General features: G+C 42.0%; 1 protein-coding gene across 4 annotated transcripts in view; it reads left to right on the top strand.

The window, feature by feature from the left end:
• The window catches only part of PAPSS1 (3'-phosphoadenosine 5'-phosphosulfate synthase 1), a 106,599-nt gene that overhangs the window by 69,318 nt on the left and 20,247 nt on the right, over positions 1-17,034 (top strand). For all 4 annotated transcript variants that reach the window (XM_027600049.1, XM_027600050.1, XM_027600052.2 and 1 more), the window contains one exon: positions 3,471-3,739. In XM_027600049.1, the coding sequence (XP_027455850.1) occupies positions 3,471-3,739 (269 nt within the window). The remainder of the gene's footprint in view (positions 1-3,470; positions 3,740-17,034) is intronic.

Here is a 17,034-nt window from a genome sequence, read left to right as displayed (position 1 = left end):
TTTGCCACCTTTCCTTTCTGATGCAGGACTCAGTCATGTCTCTTTATAGTCTGCTTCAATTTGGAAGGGTCATTTAGTCTTTATTGTGTCTTTTACGACCTTGACATTTTTTAAGAGTACATATTTTTTGTACAAATGTACAAAGTACATTTACTTTGTTGAATGTCTGTCAGTTTGGATTTATATGCTGTTTCGTCACGATTAGATTCAGATTACACATTTTGTCAGAGATACTGCGAAAGCAGTTGTGAGTTCTCAGTGCATCATATTTGGTGGCTCACAATTTCGATTCATCCTGAACTTTTGTTTTAAGGTTAACTTCTTTAAAACAGTTTACTTTTGGGCACCTGAGTGGCTCAGTTGGTCAAGCGTCTGCCTTTGGCTCAGGCCATGATCCCAGCGTCCTGGGATTGAGCCCAGGCCATGATCTCAGCGTCCTGGGATTGAGCCCCTCATCGGGCTCCGTGCTCAGCAGGGAGCCTGCTTCTCCCTCTCCCTCTGCCTGCCTGTCTGCCTACTTGTGATCCCACTCTCTCTCTCCCTGTCAAATAAATAAATAAAATCTTTAAAAAAAATTTACTTTTGCTCTTGTTTAAGATTGTGTTTGCCAGAATTTTCTGCTATAAAGTTAACAAGCTTTTTTGTACTTAATAACTAAAAAGTATTTTGGGGGAGAGATTTTGAAACTATAAATATCTTGTTGTTACCAAACTTTTACCCACTAGTTTTTTTTAGCACATTACAAATATGGCCAAATGGTGATTTTTCTAATTGTCATTCTTCCTATGTTTATTAGTTGACCTTCTACCAAAAGGTAGCGTTTCCCCTTCTCTCCATGGTGTATTGATTTATTTTATTCTTTATGGACTCACAGATTCCTATATTACTCAGTAGGTTACAGTTCATTACTATTATTATTTACATTGATGTTTAACTTGTCCTGGGTTGGCCATTGGGGTTAGTCATTGGGTCAGACTGGTTGCTATAAACTTTTGACATGTCCCCATCATTTTTCGAGCACTTCTTTCTTTATGACACACAAGATGTCCCAGCTCATGTTGTAAGTTCCTTGCCCTAACCCTAGAATCAGCCATTTCACGTGCGGTATTTAGAATGTGAGATTTGTGCTTTTGTATTTCTCGTCATTGGGTAGTGGTTGCTTATAGGACCTTTCAGTGGATAGAGCTAAGAAATGTGCACAATGTATAAGCATACAGGCACTTAGGTACCAACACACATTTATATTTATTCCTGTCTCCTCAATATAACTGAAAACCGTGAGCTCATGCTGATACTTTCAGTCTTAATCTGGCACCACATCGTCTGTTCTAACCTTTCTCCTTTCTGTATTTATGCCTTCCATCTCCTGCAGTTGAGAATCCTGGCTCCCATTATCCTCGCTATATTTACATATTTGCTCTACCTCACTGTGTGTAAGTGGTCTCTCAAACAGGCTGTCTCTTGGGGCCCTGGGGCTTGCAGGCTTGTGCTGGGCCAGAGTCCTCTCCCCCTGGTGTGAGTCTGGAGTCTGTCCTCCACCCCCTATCAGTGCAGTGACTCACATTGGCCTACGAGGAGGATACATTGGATGCTCATTAAGTGTGTCTATTGTGAGCAGGCTGTTTAAAGTATTTATTTTATTTTTGTGAGACGGAATGAGAGAGAGAGGGAGAGAGAAAATGAGTGGGCGGGGAGGGGCAGAGAGAGAAGCAGGCTCCCCGATGAGCTGGGAGCCCGATGCGGGACTCCATCCCAGGACCTCAGGATCATGACCCGAGCTGAGGGCAGACGCTTAACTGACTGACCACCCAGGCGCCTGTGAGCAGGCTGTTTATAAAAAAATGGGTGGCATAAAGTGAAGGGAAGAGAGGAGAGAGCTAAGTGAGTGACAAGACTTAGGCCAGAATCAGAGTGGATAAGGTCAGGCAGTGATCTCCTAAATGGGAATTATACCCTCCTCATTTGTACTTTTGTGAAGGACTGGAGTATATGCAGTAGAGTCAGGAAGTAAAATTGTTTCTTGCTCCCAGGGGTGGGGGAGCTCTGGAGTTTTATTTAAAGATCAAAAGGGATGTTTGGGGATATTTTTTTTATTAAAGTAGACTCCATGCCCAGCATGGAGCCCAACATGGGGCTTGAACTCATGGCCCTGAGATCAAGACCTGAGCTGAGATTAAGAGTGGGATGCCCAACCAACTGAGCTACCCAGGCACCCCCTGTTTGGGGATCTTTTTATATCCATATATAAAAAAAATTTGAAGTGAATTCAGGGTAGAAAAATTTTCAGGTTTGTACCCCTCTTCCCATCTCCTTAAAGCGGAATAATTTTAAATGCTCATATATTTGTATCAGGACTTTCTTGTTCTTTGTACCTTATATCAGCTATTTCTTGGGTAAAAACCAGCCTTGTTCATGTATAAAAGTAGCGTGAGAACTTCAAAACATAACAGTAATGCTGTAAATCTTGGAATATCACAGGATGTGGTTCCCCCCCAATAAACCCCCAAACCCCTGGTCGAGTAGGGTGCCACAGATTTCCTCCTGTAGCCTTTTGTCATCATGATAGAAGAGGGTCAGAACTGACAACAGATTGGGGAAGACGTTTATACTATTTGGCTTAAAATTGTTAGGAGAGGGGAAGATACTCTCTCTGAGTCAGGCTTGGATCAGCATGGCTTGATGCTATACCACATGTTGACAGGGCAATAAAATACAGAGCTCTTCTAGCTGGGTTACCACTGTGTTCTGTGAAATTTCTCTGTGACTCCAAAGAACCATGCTTTTGAGAATGTCTCCTAATAGCAATCCCCATGCAGGGTGGAGCCAGGGTTGTAAGCAGAAGATACAGAGTTAACCAGTTTTAATTCATCTAGCAGTTTTCACTGTTTGGGTAATAGCAGTGGCTCTTGTAAGGGATAGTGTTATTGCTAAACTGTAATCCAAAATCCAGACCTGGCATCACAAAACAACGTCGGGTTCCAGTCAAACAAAGTAATCAGTATAAACGAGCATATTTGGATAGTAGGTAAATTTTTTAAACGATAAATTTCTCTATCTTTCTGTCTCCCTTTAATAAAGCAGTGTCTTAGGTCCTATGGAGGGATTGACCTGGTGTGTAATTAAGGCACAGGCCAAGCACTTACATCCGTTGTAAGCACTTAAACCAGGAAGTTGGGACCAGAAAGTCTGGTGGTTATTCTTGCATGCCATGAATGCAGAAAACAGTTGTTGCAAATCCATGACCGTTCTGTTAACACATCCTCAGGCATGTAAGATTTGTAAAGTAAAAACATGGCAGAAGGATAGGTCAAGTTGGCCTTGGAGTAAATGGTCAAAGTAGGACATGTTTTTTTACCAGTCTCTGATAGTGGGCTCATACGTTTGCTTAATCCCATCAGACTTGAGGAAGAATTGCTTGTCCTTTGGAAGGTAAGCCGTTATATTCTTGACTCTGGAAATTCTCTTTTCAGACGCTGTCTTTGCCTTTCAATTACGCAATCCAGTGCACAATGGACACGCTCTGTTAATGCAAGATACCCATAAGCAACTTCTAGAGAGGGGCTATCGGCGCCCTGTCCTTCTCCTCCACCCTCTTGGGGGCTGGACAAAGGATGATGACGTTCCTTTGATGTGGCGTATGAAGCAGCATGCCGCAGTGCTGGAGGAAGGAGTCCTGAATCCTGAAACAACAGTGGTGGCCATCTTCCCATCTCCCATGATGTATGCTGGGCCAACTGAGGTAGACTCCTTTTAAGATTTTCAGTTCAGCAGAAACCACATTTACTAACACGACTAGTGTTGATTCTCCTCTGACTTGTTGGTCTGTTCCAGACATTGAACAGGCCTGGAGTACTCTCATGCTCCTATCGGGAATGTTCTTTCTTTATTTTTTAAAAGATTTTATTTATTTATTTGACAGAGAGAGACACAGCAAGAGAGGGAACACCAGCAGGGGGAGTGAGAGAGGTAGAAGCAGGCTTCCTGCGGAGCAGGGAGCCCGATGTGGGGCTGGATCCCAGGACCCTGGGATCATGACCTGAGCCGAAGGCAGACGCTTAACGACTGAGCCACCCAGGCGCGCCTCGGAAACGTTCTTTAGAGGTGACCCCCCCAAAAGCAGTCTTCTTGGGAACGGGAAGACAGGGAGAGGCTTCTCTTGCTGTTATCGTGGTTCTTGGTCCCAGCTTTGTGAAGGAGGGAACGTTCCCGCAGACAGAGAGCTGGGTAAGCTTGGGAAGGTGTGACAGAGGCGCCTCTGAAAACTGTTGGCCCCGTTTACAGGCAGAGCTCTGATAATATCCATCTCAGCTCTTTAACAAAGTACTGTCATTCTTCCCCAGAGACAAATTGGGTCTGATTTTTGCTGCTTCTGAATTTTGGAAGGGCCAAAGGTATTTCAGTGGGAAGGTAAGCATGGTACCCTTTAAAAAACATTCAGAAGACATTCTTCATCTTTTGTTTTGTGAAGGACTGGTGCATAATAGAGTCAGGAAGTAAAATTACTTCTTGATACTGTGTGCGGAGGGGGTTCTGGAGTTCTATTTAGTGGTCAAAAAGAATGTTGTGGGATCTTTTTATGACCATACATATAGACAAGGACTTAATCAGGTTTTTGCTTCAAGGCAGAATAGGCATTCAAAAATGACCTCAAAAACTGTGTGGGGAATTCCTAACCAGCTTCTTGTTGAATTTCAAGATAAAGAATGGAATGCACATTATTATTACATTCTTTTTCAGCCCTTGAAGGGAGATGGATTTATTTAGATTTATTTGGGAGGCAGACCCTCTTAAAAAGGGTCTAAATAGTTTATATATATTCTGTGATGTCTTCCTCCCAAAAAGTTTAGGAAATCCAAGCGTGTTTGGCTATTCTTTAGGCTCACGCCTAAAAATTTTCGCTGGAGCTTAGTTGTGGGTTTGTGTGCTCTTACTGTCTCTTTATCCAAGAAAAACAAAGAAAAGATAATAATAAAAGACCCTGAAAGATGAAAATGTATTTGACTCTTCTCTTAGATCCAGTCTAAATAATGCATTGGAACTTCAGTAGGTCAAGCTCATACTCTTCTTCCCTCTTTGTTGGTATCGAAGGTTCAGGAGAATTAGGCAGGGGATCAACCTTTAAGCTTCCTAGAGACCATCACGACTTCTTCAAAGAGGAACTACATTGTCTTGGAGATAAAGTGACAAATTTTATTCTGGTAATTCTCCAACCGTTCCTTTGGTGCTGTCTTCATCATCATCGTCATCATTTTAAAGGAATCATTTGGTCTCAAAATCTCCAGAGTTATAGGATAAACGATTTTTAAAATGGGAGTGATCCAGGCAAGTTCAGGGTCAGGAATAGGCCACCTAGGAAAGTAAAGGGATTTACCTTCCCAATTCAGGACAGATTTTGTCCTCTTTGTGTTTCGTTTCTTATTTCCTATCTAAAAGGGGAAGAGAGATGACATTTTAACTAACTAAAAATTGTTTTTAGAAAGGCGAAGATGAGAGGATAAATAATAAAAGTAGCCAAGCTGTGCTAAAACAGATTATTCTTTCCTGAGAGAACACCACAAAGAATTAAAGCATGCTGTTTTGTCTACATTGGAAAGATTCTTATGTCTTCTGATTTCAGAAGCAGGTGTGTTTCTTAAGAAAGATTCAAAGGTGAAGGTACACAAAGGTACCTTTGGGGTGCTGCCTGCATGTTGGCTTACCTGAGAGCTGTGTTTTTTGCAAGCATAGGTGACTGGTCAGTGGGCTGGCAGCAGCAGGCCCTTCCGTGGCCTCAGAGTTGCTGCCTTTTGCTTCCCACCAGGGCATGGTCTGGTGAAGACGGTCCAGCCCTGCCATCGAGGAGTGGCAACATGGTTCTGGTTTGCCCCCAGATGGTTTGTAATCTCAGGCTAGGCTTCTTTAGACTTCTCTGGGTTATTTTTGAGTGCACCATAAATGGTTATTTAACCGGTGCACAAGGAGGTTGGACTAAATATTCTTGAAAGGTCTGTTCCAGGGCATTTTCTAGTTTGTCTCTCTTTCTTTTAACTTCATATTTAAGTATAGTATACATGGGAAACAGTACACATTTCATAGATGTCAGGTGAAATGGATTTCTCCCGTTTGAACAGTCATACAACCAGCATCCAGACTTTTAAAAAAAAGACTCTTATCTGCATCCTAGAAGCTGCCCTTCCTGTCTTTCTGTTCCCTCCCTGTTCTCCCCCAGTGGTCCCCTGTATCCTCACTTCTCACCTCATGGGTCCAGTTTGCTTGTGCCAAAGCTTGGATACTCTGAGAGTGAGATTAGCGTTCAGGAAATTTGTTGGCGAGAGCCCTTGGGATCAACGCCTGTGAAGAGGAAAGAGAGGAAGGGAGTGGGATTGGGCAGAGGCAGAAGTGAAGCTGTGGTTCAGTCTTAGTGGAAGCCTCAGTTGCCCCTGTGTGGAGTTCCGGAAGGGCCCGCAGAGATGTTCCATGTTGCCCAAGAACTAGGCATTTATACCCTGGTGTGGAGCTGTGATTGGCCGCCCAGGGAAGGGGCGTGCCCTCGGGCCCGGCTGCTCTCTGCATGGAGGCCGTTTCTGAAGAGGGCTGACAGCTGCTGAGTGTGTGCTGGCCCCTCTCCCAGACGCCGGGGGAATAGTCCTCTTTTCCTCCGGCGGGCCGGGGGGAGACACCTGAGGGTTGCCTCAGTGTCCGGTCCAGCCTTTGTGTAACAGAAATCCTGCAGCATGTACTTTTTTGTGTCTGGCTTCTTTCACTTTACATTGTGTTTCTGGAACTCAGCCCTCGTTGTGTATCGTTGGTGGTAGGTCGGTCGTGCTCAGTACAAGTCATGTGACTCCACCCAATACTGTGGGTGGGCGTGTGGGCAGTTTCCAGTGCTTTGCTAGTATGAATAGCGCTGGGATGCAGATTTCAGTGCATGTCTTCTAGTGGACGTTTATGTCGTTGTATACTGATGGGTCGCATTGCTGGGTCCTGGGGTATGCGTTTGTTCAGCTTAGAAAATGCTCACAGTGAATTTTCCAATGTGGTTGTGCCATTTTACTCTCCCAGATGAGAAAATAAGTATTTCCTCATACTTGATTATCTTTTTTTTTTAAGGATTTATTTATTTATTTGAGTGAGGGAGGGAGAATCGCAAGCCAACTCTCGGCCGAGCGCGGAGCCTAACCCGGGGCTGGATCTCACCTCCCCGAGATCACGACCTGAGACGAAACGGAGAGTGGGACGCCTAACCAGCAGTGCCACCGAGGCGTCCCTTGATGATCTTTTTCGTTTTAGTTAGTTTATTCCTTTAGCCTGACTCTTCAGCCACACAATTTCTAATAATTTACTATTTCTTAACCAACCTCAACAATGTTTTCATTGAACTGTCTTCACTGAAGAGGAAATGTAGAATCAGTAAATGAGTTGTATTTATATATAGTGATTGAGAAATAGAATATAAAAACAGCTCATTTTCAATGAGCTTTTACTGTATCTGACTGGCAATATGTCAAGGGTTTTACTTGTATTAGCTAACTTAATCCTTACAATAACACTAAGATGGTAGGTATGATTATTATTCTCAGCTTACAGATGAGGAAGCAGAGGTAGAGCTGTTAAAAAACTTGTTCGAGGGGCTCCTGGGTGGCTCAGTCAGTTAAGTGTCTGCCTTCAGTTCAGGTCATGATCTCAGGGTCCTGGGATCAAGTCCCGCATTGGGCTCCTTACACAGTGGGGAGTTTGCTTCTCCCTTTGCCTGCTGCTTCCCCTGCTTGTGTTCCCTCTCTCTCTGTCAAATAAGTAAAAATCTTAAAAAAAAAAAAAAAAAAAAAAACAAAAACAAAACTTAGTCCAGATCACAGGTTGTCTACAGATAATCTGGTTCCAGGTCCATGTACTGTAACTTCTACAGAATGTCTTTTGTGTCTTGTGGTACATTATTAAAAGAGGTTTTAAAATAAGTGGACACATATGTTTTGAAAACAGACTGGAAATAAATTCTTAAAATATCCTATAGGAGTTCCAAAGCAGTGAGGTAGGATGGCCCTGGCTGGCATTCATTAGAGGAGGAACCTCTGTACAGTGGCTTTCAAACTTGTGTTTTATCACAGCCTGGAATTGGGAGTTGTGATATTCTTTGTTCCTCTGTATTCTTGCTCTTTGTATTCTTATGATACCTGCGTCATGGTATTAGTAATATCTGCCAGTGTTTTTGTTGTTGTTATGAGGGGTGAATAGGATGATGTAAATCATTTAACTCATTGCCTAGTTGGTGACAGCACAAGGTGATGAATATCAACTGCTTTTACTAAAAAACAATAACAAACCTCTTTGCTGCAAGTTCTCAACACCCCTGGGGTTCTGTCCCTACATCGAGGGAGCTGCCTACACCTCAGGGCTCTTGTCTGTCTGTGTGAAGGCCTAGAATTTCAGCTTTGGCAGAGAGCCTGGGGTGACCTCCTCCAGAGCAGACTTCATGTCAGAGCATGCATCCTTTGATTTGGAATGTCCTTCGGTGTTTGAGATAATACATAAAGAAAATGAAAATAAATAATAAAAAGACAATGAAAATAACCACATTTTGAGTACGTGGGTATGTGTCACACACTGAATAGATTCTTTTCCTACATTGTATAACCTCATCCCCACAACAACTCGGTGAGACAGCTTTATTCCCATTTTGCAGATGAGGTTGCTGAAGCTCAGAGAGGCCAAGTGGCAACAGTGGGCCATCAGAGAACATCAGAACTGGGAATAGTTAAAGTAGTAAAAGCAGATTTTATTCAGGAACTATTGCAGTGGGGGAAAAGAGACTTCAGTGTAGAACTGGGCTCAATTCTGAATAGGATGTAGACAAGTGGGGATTGATAGGCAAGGGGCAGAGTGGGTGGTGGTGGTAGGGGGGTGTTCAGTGGATTGAAAATCACCAAGAGGAAAGCATCAGAAATTACAGGCAAGAGATGATTGTGGTTAAGCAGACCTTGCAGGATTCTTGCTGAAAGCAAGCCAGCTGATCAAATATCACTTAGGGGATGGTGGGGAAGAAGGATTTGAACACGTGTCGAGGATAGGGAGTTTCTGCTAGCAAGAGTTTTGCTAAAACTGGGTAACGCAGGCCCTACATGGATGGACACTGAAGGTCGTCGGGCTTTGAGGGCTTGGAGGAGTCTCACTAGAGTTAGGTCAAGCAGAGAGACCCTAGAGTCACTAGCATGACTGCAGAGCTGGGACCGAAACTCAGGCCAGTCTGACTCCATGGCCTGCTGTTCTTTTCTCCACATCTCTTTGCTACCTGGAAGTCTCTAAGGGGCCTGTGGTGGGTAGTGGGTGGGAGGGCAAAGAAGTCAGGTGTCTGCACAGAGCTCTCAGGTTTTCTAGAAGGGTCTGAAAGCACCTTAAAGTTGCATCTGCCTATAGATCTCTATTTGGAGTTAGGAGCTAAGAGGTGTGGTTCTTGTCAGGAAGCACTGGATCTGGTACCTGAGCAAAAGGCAGTTTTTAACTTCTGAACTTTTAAAGAGCAAACTAGAAGTTCTAGTAAAGCTCTCTGTATTTTAAACCCTTAAATGTTTTACTGATTTATGACCTGGCAGGATCTAATCTAAACGGTTAGATTGAGTGGTTTGTGAAAACTGTCCATTTCTTTTTCTCAGGTGCCCCCCTTGAGTGTTTGACTTATTTGGCTATTCACAGCCTTAAGTGAAGAATTTTTTTGTAATTAAAAAAACATTCATTTTTGTAGCTTTTCCAGTGACATCAGGAAAAAGCCTGCCAGTAATGCTTATTTGCCAACTAATAATAATAAAATAAAAACAATGACTCTCCTTTAATCATTTTCTGTAGGTCATTTAGAAGGCATTGGTACCAGATTTGTTTCCCTAGCACAAATGCTTTTCAGAGCAATGAGCAGCTGTGAAGCCTGTCTAGTTATCAACAGGATGCCCCTGATTTTCCAGTCTGTAAAGATTTAATAGCTTTGATTCCTAAATTCCATTTTAGAAATTGGGTGGGTGGGGGCGCCTGGGTGGCTCAGTCGTTAAGCGTCTGCCTTCGGCTCAGGTCATGATCCCAGGGTCCTGGGATCGAGCCCCGCATCGGGCTCCCTGCTCGGCGGGAGGTCTGCTTCTCCCTCTCCCACTCCCCCTGCTTGTGTTCCCTCTCTCACTGTGTCTTTCTCTGTCAAATAAATAAATAAAATCTTTAAAAAAAAAAAATTGGGTGGGTGGGTGGGGCAGCATGTGGAGGGAGAGTTACTTTTCTAATGCTAAAAAGGTGTTCTATGTGTACATTTTTGTTTTTGTGAGGTATTCATTGACTATAGGAGATTGTGGTTGTCCTATCTTGCAAAATGCTAAGTCCATTTTTGTAAAGGATAAATACTGTGTGAACGTGCTGAAAGTACGATGCATTTTGGAATGGGACTATGTGCCACTACTAGCTGTATCCTTGGGTTAAGACATTTGAATAAGGATAACCCGTTGAACTTTGGAGGAAACATAGAGTTGGACATAGGGATTTCTCTTTGCCATGAAAGTTACTCATGCATTAGTAAATGACTCCTTAATAGAAATTGTTTCTGTGCAGATGAGCAGATGCCCTACACTGGGACAGTAGGAATATACTGCCCCCCCTGGATGATAGTGTATTTGTTTAATTAGTCTGTGCTTTATACCAGTATCTGCAGCTTAACTAGGATGTCTGTTAGGATATAAATCTGTTCCTCCCTGTAAGCACTTCTAAGAGTTCCAGCAACCTAAAGAGACATTTCTTCTGGAGATTTAAGCCTAAATGTAAGCGCCATAGACTCCCCAGTTGTTGTTGTTGTTGTTTAAAGATTTTATTTATTTATTCGACAGATAGACAGCACAAGCAGGCAGAGTGGCAGGCAGAGGGAGAGGGAGAAGCAGGCTCTCCGCCGAGCAGGGAGCCGGACGTGGGACTCCATCCCAGGACCCCAGGAGCTGAAGGCAGCCGACTGAGCCACCCAGGCGCCCATAGACTCCCCAGTTTTAATTGTCAACTTTGGTCTTCTTCGGGGCCTTTGATAATTTTGTCTTCTCATTTATCTTATTCGTGTTTCTGGAGTCGTGTGCCACAGGCCCTTATCCAGGATCTTTGGGTCACGTATTACCTTATTCTCCTGGGAGATAAAGCACATTAATATTTCTGTGGCACAGTGAATGATTTTTCACACCAAATGGGATCAGTGAGCCCACAACTAACTTTGTGTCAGTCTTGATCAGGTTTTGCTACTAAATTAGTTTTAAAAACTAGGTACATAGAGACTTTTAAATTTCAGATGCATGTGTTACCTAATTGTGGTAAGTTCACAAAATGTACATAGATTCTGTTGTATACCTTAAACTCACACAAGGTTGTATGTCGATTATATCTGAAGAAAGCTGGAAAAAATTGGATTTCAGGTTTTTCAATAAGCAGTTGTGGGTCTGTACCACAGAAGCATTTAGAGTCTGTTGATGTATTTTGAAAGTAATTTTGGGGGGTCTGTGTAGTCTGATATTTTATATATTTTTAGCTTATATCTAGTTTCTTGATAACCAAAATTACTAATTTAATTCAGAGGCATTCGATTTTACAGATTTTTTAGGATGCTTTTCACAGGGGAAAATGCCCTTTTTTCCTCCGATTTTTCTATAGATTTTCTGCTCATCATCTCTTCTTGTTTCTTAGTGAAGCAGCATCATGTTCCAATATCATTTGTTAGTCTGGTTTTCCTGCAGTTAGGTAATCTATACTGTTCCTTCCCTAAGTGTAGTGCTAACCAGGATTTGTCCTCCTGATGTCCTGTCTTGCTATAGGGCTTGACACAGTGTAAGGGGCTCAGTAAGAATAGGTATGCATGAATTTGGGGGTTGGAGATACCCAGGAATAATACTCGCTCTCTCAGTTGTTCATTTTGCACCTTAGACATGTTACTGAAACTTGCCAAGTCTCAGTTTTCTTATTTGTGAAATAGGAATAGTAACTGATCAATTTGCTGAAACCATTAAATGAGATAATATTTATAAAACACTTTGTACAGTGACTAGCATATTAGGAACTCAGTAATTGGTAACTATTTTGATCTTCTCTCACCCTAGTAAAGAACTTCATGAAATGTTTTCCAATGCCTTACCACCTTTGGTTCCTTAAAATAATGATAGGTGAGAGGGTGGAGAGGCAGAACAAAATCAAATACTTCTGTCTTTTATCAAAAGCAAATTTTGGGGCCCCTGGGCTTGAGAGGCAGGAGTGAGATGGGGGGCTGGGCCATGGTGGATTTACTCTCTTTTCCCTTGATCCTCCTAATCTGCAAAGCTGGGCTCAGCCAGGGAAACATAATTCATAAGAAAAAAATTAGTTTGGGTGCTGATGGTTCTGAACAAATACATCTCTTACATTTGAGCTGTGTTATTTCAAAGACTCAGACAGTTGAGATTTCTTGCACATAAAGGGAATCTTTGGGACAACTTGTAATTTGAATGTCACATCTCAGTTTCTTGATTTGCAGAATGAAGGATTTGGATTCCACAGTCTAAACTCCCTTTCAACTCTTAAGATTTTGTGATGAGAGTAATTGTAAATTGTAATTCCCTTCTACAAGCTGGGGAATGAAACATCGAAGTAGAATTTGTAATTTTTGCATTGCACATCATCAATGTGACGCTTATGAGGACTGAATACTGTTCAGTGCCCGTACAGAGTGATGGAAATTGGTAGAAGCATTCAGAGTACTAGTTGCACAATTAAGATAGAAAGCCATAAGGACCCAGAATCTAATGATGGGAAGGATGAACCTCCTTTTTCATTTGCCTCTCTAGATTTTCCCAGTCACTTGAAGAGTGTAAAATGATTCCTACTGTTGAGAAATCAGGAGACAGGCCATTATGATTTGGGAATTTCAGGAAAATAGATTAATATTAGAGAGAGGTGATAGTGTACAAAGAAGAGAAAGGGGTATTTTAACATGGAATTCATGAGATGAATGAAGGTATGGATTTTTTACCCAACAAAAATAGGTCATGGATTTGACTTCGTAAAGAATTTTTGTACTATTAAAATAAGTACGTTTTTTAAAAAAAAATTTTTAGATTTTATTTATTTATTTGAGAGACAGAGACAGAGATAGTGAGAGAGAGCACAACTGGGGAGGAGAGGGAGAAGCATGCTCCCCGCAGAGGTAGGAGCCTGATGCGGGACTTGATCTCAGGACCCCGGGATCATGACCTGAGCCAAAGGCAGACGCCTAACTGACTGAGCCACCCAGGCGCTCAAAATAAGTACACTTTTGATAGTTTGGAAAGGAAAACTTGCACATTTATGTAAGAAAATAGTTTCTGTGCCTAAATTCTTTTATAAACCAGTTATTTGAGTTTTGCCATATGGAATGTTGACTTCAAGAAAACTTAATTACACTTACATAAAAGCAAATTTCTGAGTGAATATATAAAGAAATAGGTCACCTAAGCTGGACTTAAATTGTTCTATTTATTATCCTCAGTTTTTCTTTCTTTCTCTTTCTTTCTTTCTTTCTTTCTTTCTTTCTTTCTTTCTTTCTTTCTTTCTTTCTTTCTTTCTTTCTTTCTTTCTTTCTTCTTTCTCTCTCTCTCTCTCTCCTTTCTTTCTCTCTTTCTGTCTTCTTTCTTTCTCTCTCTCTCTCTTTCTCTCTCGCTTTCTTGCTTTCTCTCTTTCTTTCTCTCTTTCTCTTTCTCTCTTTCTCTCTTTCTTTCTCTCTTTCTCTCTTTCTCTCTTTCTTTCTCTCTTTCTCTCTTTCTTTCTTTTCTTTTCTTTTTTCTTTTCTTTTCTTTCTTCCTCCCTCCCTCCCTTCCTCCCTCCCTCCCTCCCTTCCTCCCTTCCTTCCATGCAAGGGGTGGGGGGAGGAGGTAGGGGCAGAGGGAAATAGAATCCCAAGCAGGCTCCATGCAGCCCCAACATGGGGCTCGATCTCATGACCTTGAGATCATGACCTGAGCCAAAATTGAGAGTTGGAAGCCTAACCAACTGAGCCACCCAGGTGCCCCCCTGAGTATTTGTAATTAAGAAAAATTGAGGATATATACTTACTCTGCCAGGCTTCTGGGATAGTGGAATTTCTCAATTGGAGCAGGAGAAGATGGTGTAGTAGTCACAGTATTTTATGTAAGTAGTATAGTCCAGTTATATGTTTGTGTAATATAATTTTAAATTTGGAAAGTTTGTTCATTTTTTGTTTCAGAAACTGTTGAAAATAAAATTTACCAAAATCGTTGGGAGTAGGGGGATAGATGATGGATACCATTTTTCTAATGGAGTCAGGGAGCAAATGAGACTTTATGTTTATCCCAAAAGAGATGTCAATTAAAAATAGGTAAGAGGAAAAAAATGAGGAAAAGACACTCTTCTAGGTAAGATGGCCATATTGGGACAAATCAAGAGCAATTCTAATTCTAAGGAATTTACATTTTAAATATTGTGTATAGAGATGTATAATTTGGGTTCCTAACAGTAATCTTTTAGTTCAGTAGTCACACAGTATCTTAATAAATCTGTGATGGGTGGTAGGGAGTAGGCATTATAGGATTAATACTTGCATAGATAAATTACATTTCTTTAAGAGTTAATTATAATTTGAATTATAAACTACTTCTCTATTATCACTGCTGGACAGCAAAACTTAAGTAATTCTGATTTGTATTACAATATGGAAATAAGAGATTTGAATAAACCTTAGCCCCCAAAATGTACTTTGGGAGGAAATTCTAAACAAATATCTATTTTAACTAGAGTTACTGATTCTAAGTAGTCCATATTCTGCGTAACATTTTGATAAGACAGTTCTCAAACCTCATTTGAAAGTGAGGTAATTGTTGAACCTCCATTTTAGTTAGAATTTAAACAGGGGAAGTTTAAAGAATTAGTAAACTTCAAAAGGAGAGTGATTATAAAAACGTAATGTGAACTCTAAAGATTACCCTAGGGTTGAGGGAGATTACCAAAGGAAAGATAAACTTGGAAAAGGGATCCCCCTCCCTAAGACTAGGCTGCAGACCTCACTGGAAAAGACATAGTTTCATCCCAGCAGATGGTGGAGAAATTCAGTGGACTGTCTGGACTACAAGTGGGCTCACAGAAACCAGAAAGCAGGAAATACCCTCTGGTGAACAGGCTAGCTGAGGCTGACAGACTGCTGCTCAAAGTGGGTCGGGGCACTGGGGGGGAGCCCGCTTGCTGCCAGAGCAGTGCACACAGTGTGATACCTGTATTGAGGTGGATGCAGGAAACAACCCTCTGGGACACAGGTGAGCACAGGCTGGTGGGTGGGTGAACTGTGGGAATCAGGGAGCTGCTGCTGGTGGGAGGCTTGGAATGCACCAGTATCTGCACTAGGAGGGCAGCAGTGGGGTGGGCCTTGGGCTCAGGCTTAGGCTTTGGGGTCGTTGAAGGCTTGTATACTTTGGGCTTGTCCATGGACCAGAGTGCCACTCAATATCCCCATACACAGGCACCTTTGACGCCCCCTTCCTCCTGCAATATCCCTATGATGCCCTCTACTGATAAAACTTAACATTGTGCTCACTGTAAAGGGAGAAATACTTAAAGAGTTCAGTTCATTATCTCAGAGCGAGTACTAAAGGGTGAATTTGGAGTTGAGGGACAATAGATTGATAATTGGCACAAAAAGCTATAGAGTTATGGGGCACCTGGGTGGCTCAGTCAGTTAAGTGTTGGACTCTTGGTTTTGGCTTGGGTTGTGATCTTGGGGTTGTTGGGGTAGAGCCCCATATGGGGCTCTGCCCTTAGTGGGGCTCTGCGTTCAGCAGGGAGTCTGCTTGGGATCCTCTTCCTCTGCCCCTCCCCACGCTTGTGCTCTTGCTCACTCTCAAATAAATATCTTTTTTTTTTAAGATTTTATTTATTTATTTGACAGAGAGAGACATAGCGAGGGAGGGAACACAAGCAGGGGGAGTGGGAGAGGGAGAAGCAGGCTTCCCGCTGAGCAGGGAGCCCAATGCGGGGCTCGATCCCAGGACCCTGGGATCATGACCTGAGCTGAAGGCAGACGCTTAATGACTGAGCTACCCAGGTGCCCCTCAAATAAATATCTTTAAAAAAAAAATGCTAGAGTGACATCCCCAAAAAGGAAGAAATAAACCTCAAAAAAAAAAAAAAAAAAGTTGCCAGTAAATTACCTGCCAGCTAGAATGAAGCTGTTGACACTCTAAAGGAAAACAACACAATTCAGACTCCTTAGAAGAAATCATGCACAGGTCCAGTATACAGTAACAATGAATAATTGCAAATATGAAGAAGTAGGAAAGTGTAATCAATAATCCAGAATAAAAGCTGTCACTAGAAACATACCTTGAGATGATGCTGATGTAGGAATTAGCAGTTAAGAGCATTAAAGCTTCTTAAAAGCAAATATGGTCTTATGGATGAGGAATCTCAAAAATATGGAAACTATATAAAAAACAATCAAATGGAAAGTCAAGGACTAAAATAGATCTGAAATGAAAACATTTATTGGATGGATGTAAATGCAGACTAGAGTTGGTAGAAGAAAAGGTCAGTGAGAGAGAAGTCAGATCAATCAAAGTAACTTGAAAAGAAAAGGAAAATAGATGGGAAAATGAGCAGAGCCTCAGTGACCTGTGGGCAGTATCAGGCCATCTAACATATATTTAATTGGAGTTCTGAAAAGAGGAGAGGGGGAAAAAATGTGGCAGAAAAGGTTTTTGAAAAAATGGTTAAAAGTTTTCCAAAGTCAACCTACAAATTCAAGAAGCCTAATAAATCTTAGAATAAATCCAAAGAAAACTACACTTACGCATAGTCAGTCTCCTGAAATTTCATGATACAAAGAGGACCCTTAAAAGCAAAGCTATAGGGGTTCCTGGGTGGCTCACTTGGTTAAGTGGTTAAGCGTCTGACTCTTGGTTTCAGCTCAGGTCATGATCTCAGGGTCATGAGATCGAGCCCCCGTCTGGCTCCATGTTCAGCGGGGAGTCTGCTGCCACCACCACCCCCCTCCCCGCTTGCACACTTTCTCAAATAAAATCTAAAAAAAAAAAAAAAAAGGCA

The sequence above is a fragment of the Zalophus californianus genome, chromosome 2 (genome assembly GCF_009762305.2).
Source record: "Zalophus californianus isolate mZalCal1 chromosome 2, mZalCal1.pri.v2, whole genome shotgun sequence".
Classification (NCBI taxonomy): Eukaryota; Metazoa; Chordata; class Mammalia; order Carnivora; family Otariidae; genus Zalophus; species Zalophus californianus.
The sequence above is the reverse complement of the archived record's forward strand: the minus strand, read 5'-3'. Positions and strand labels throughout refer to the sequence as shown.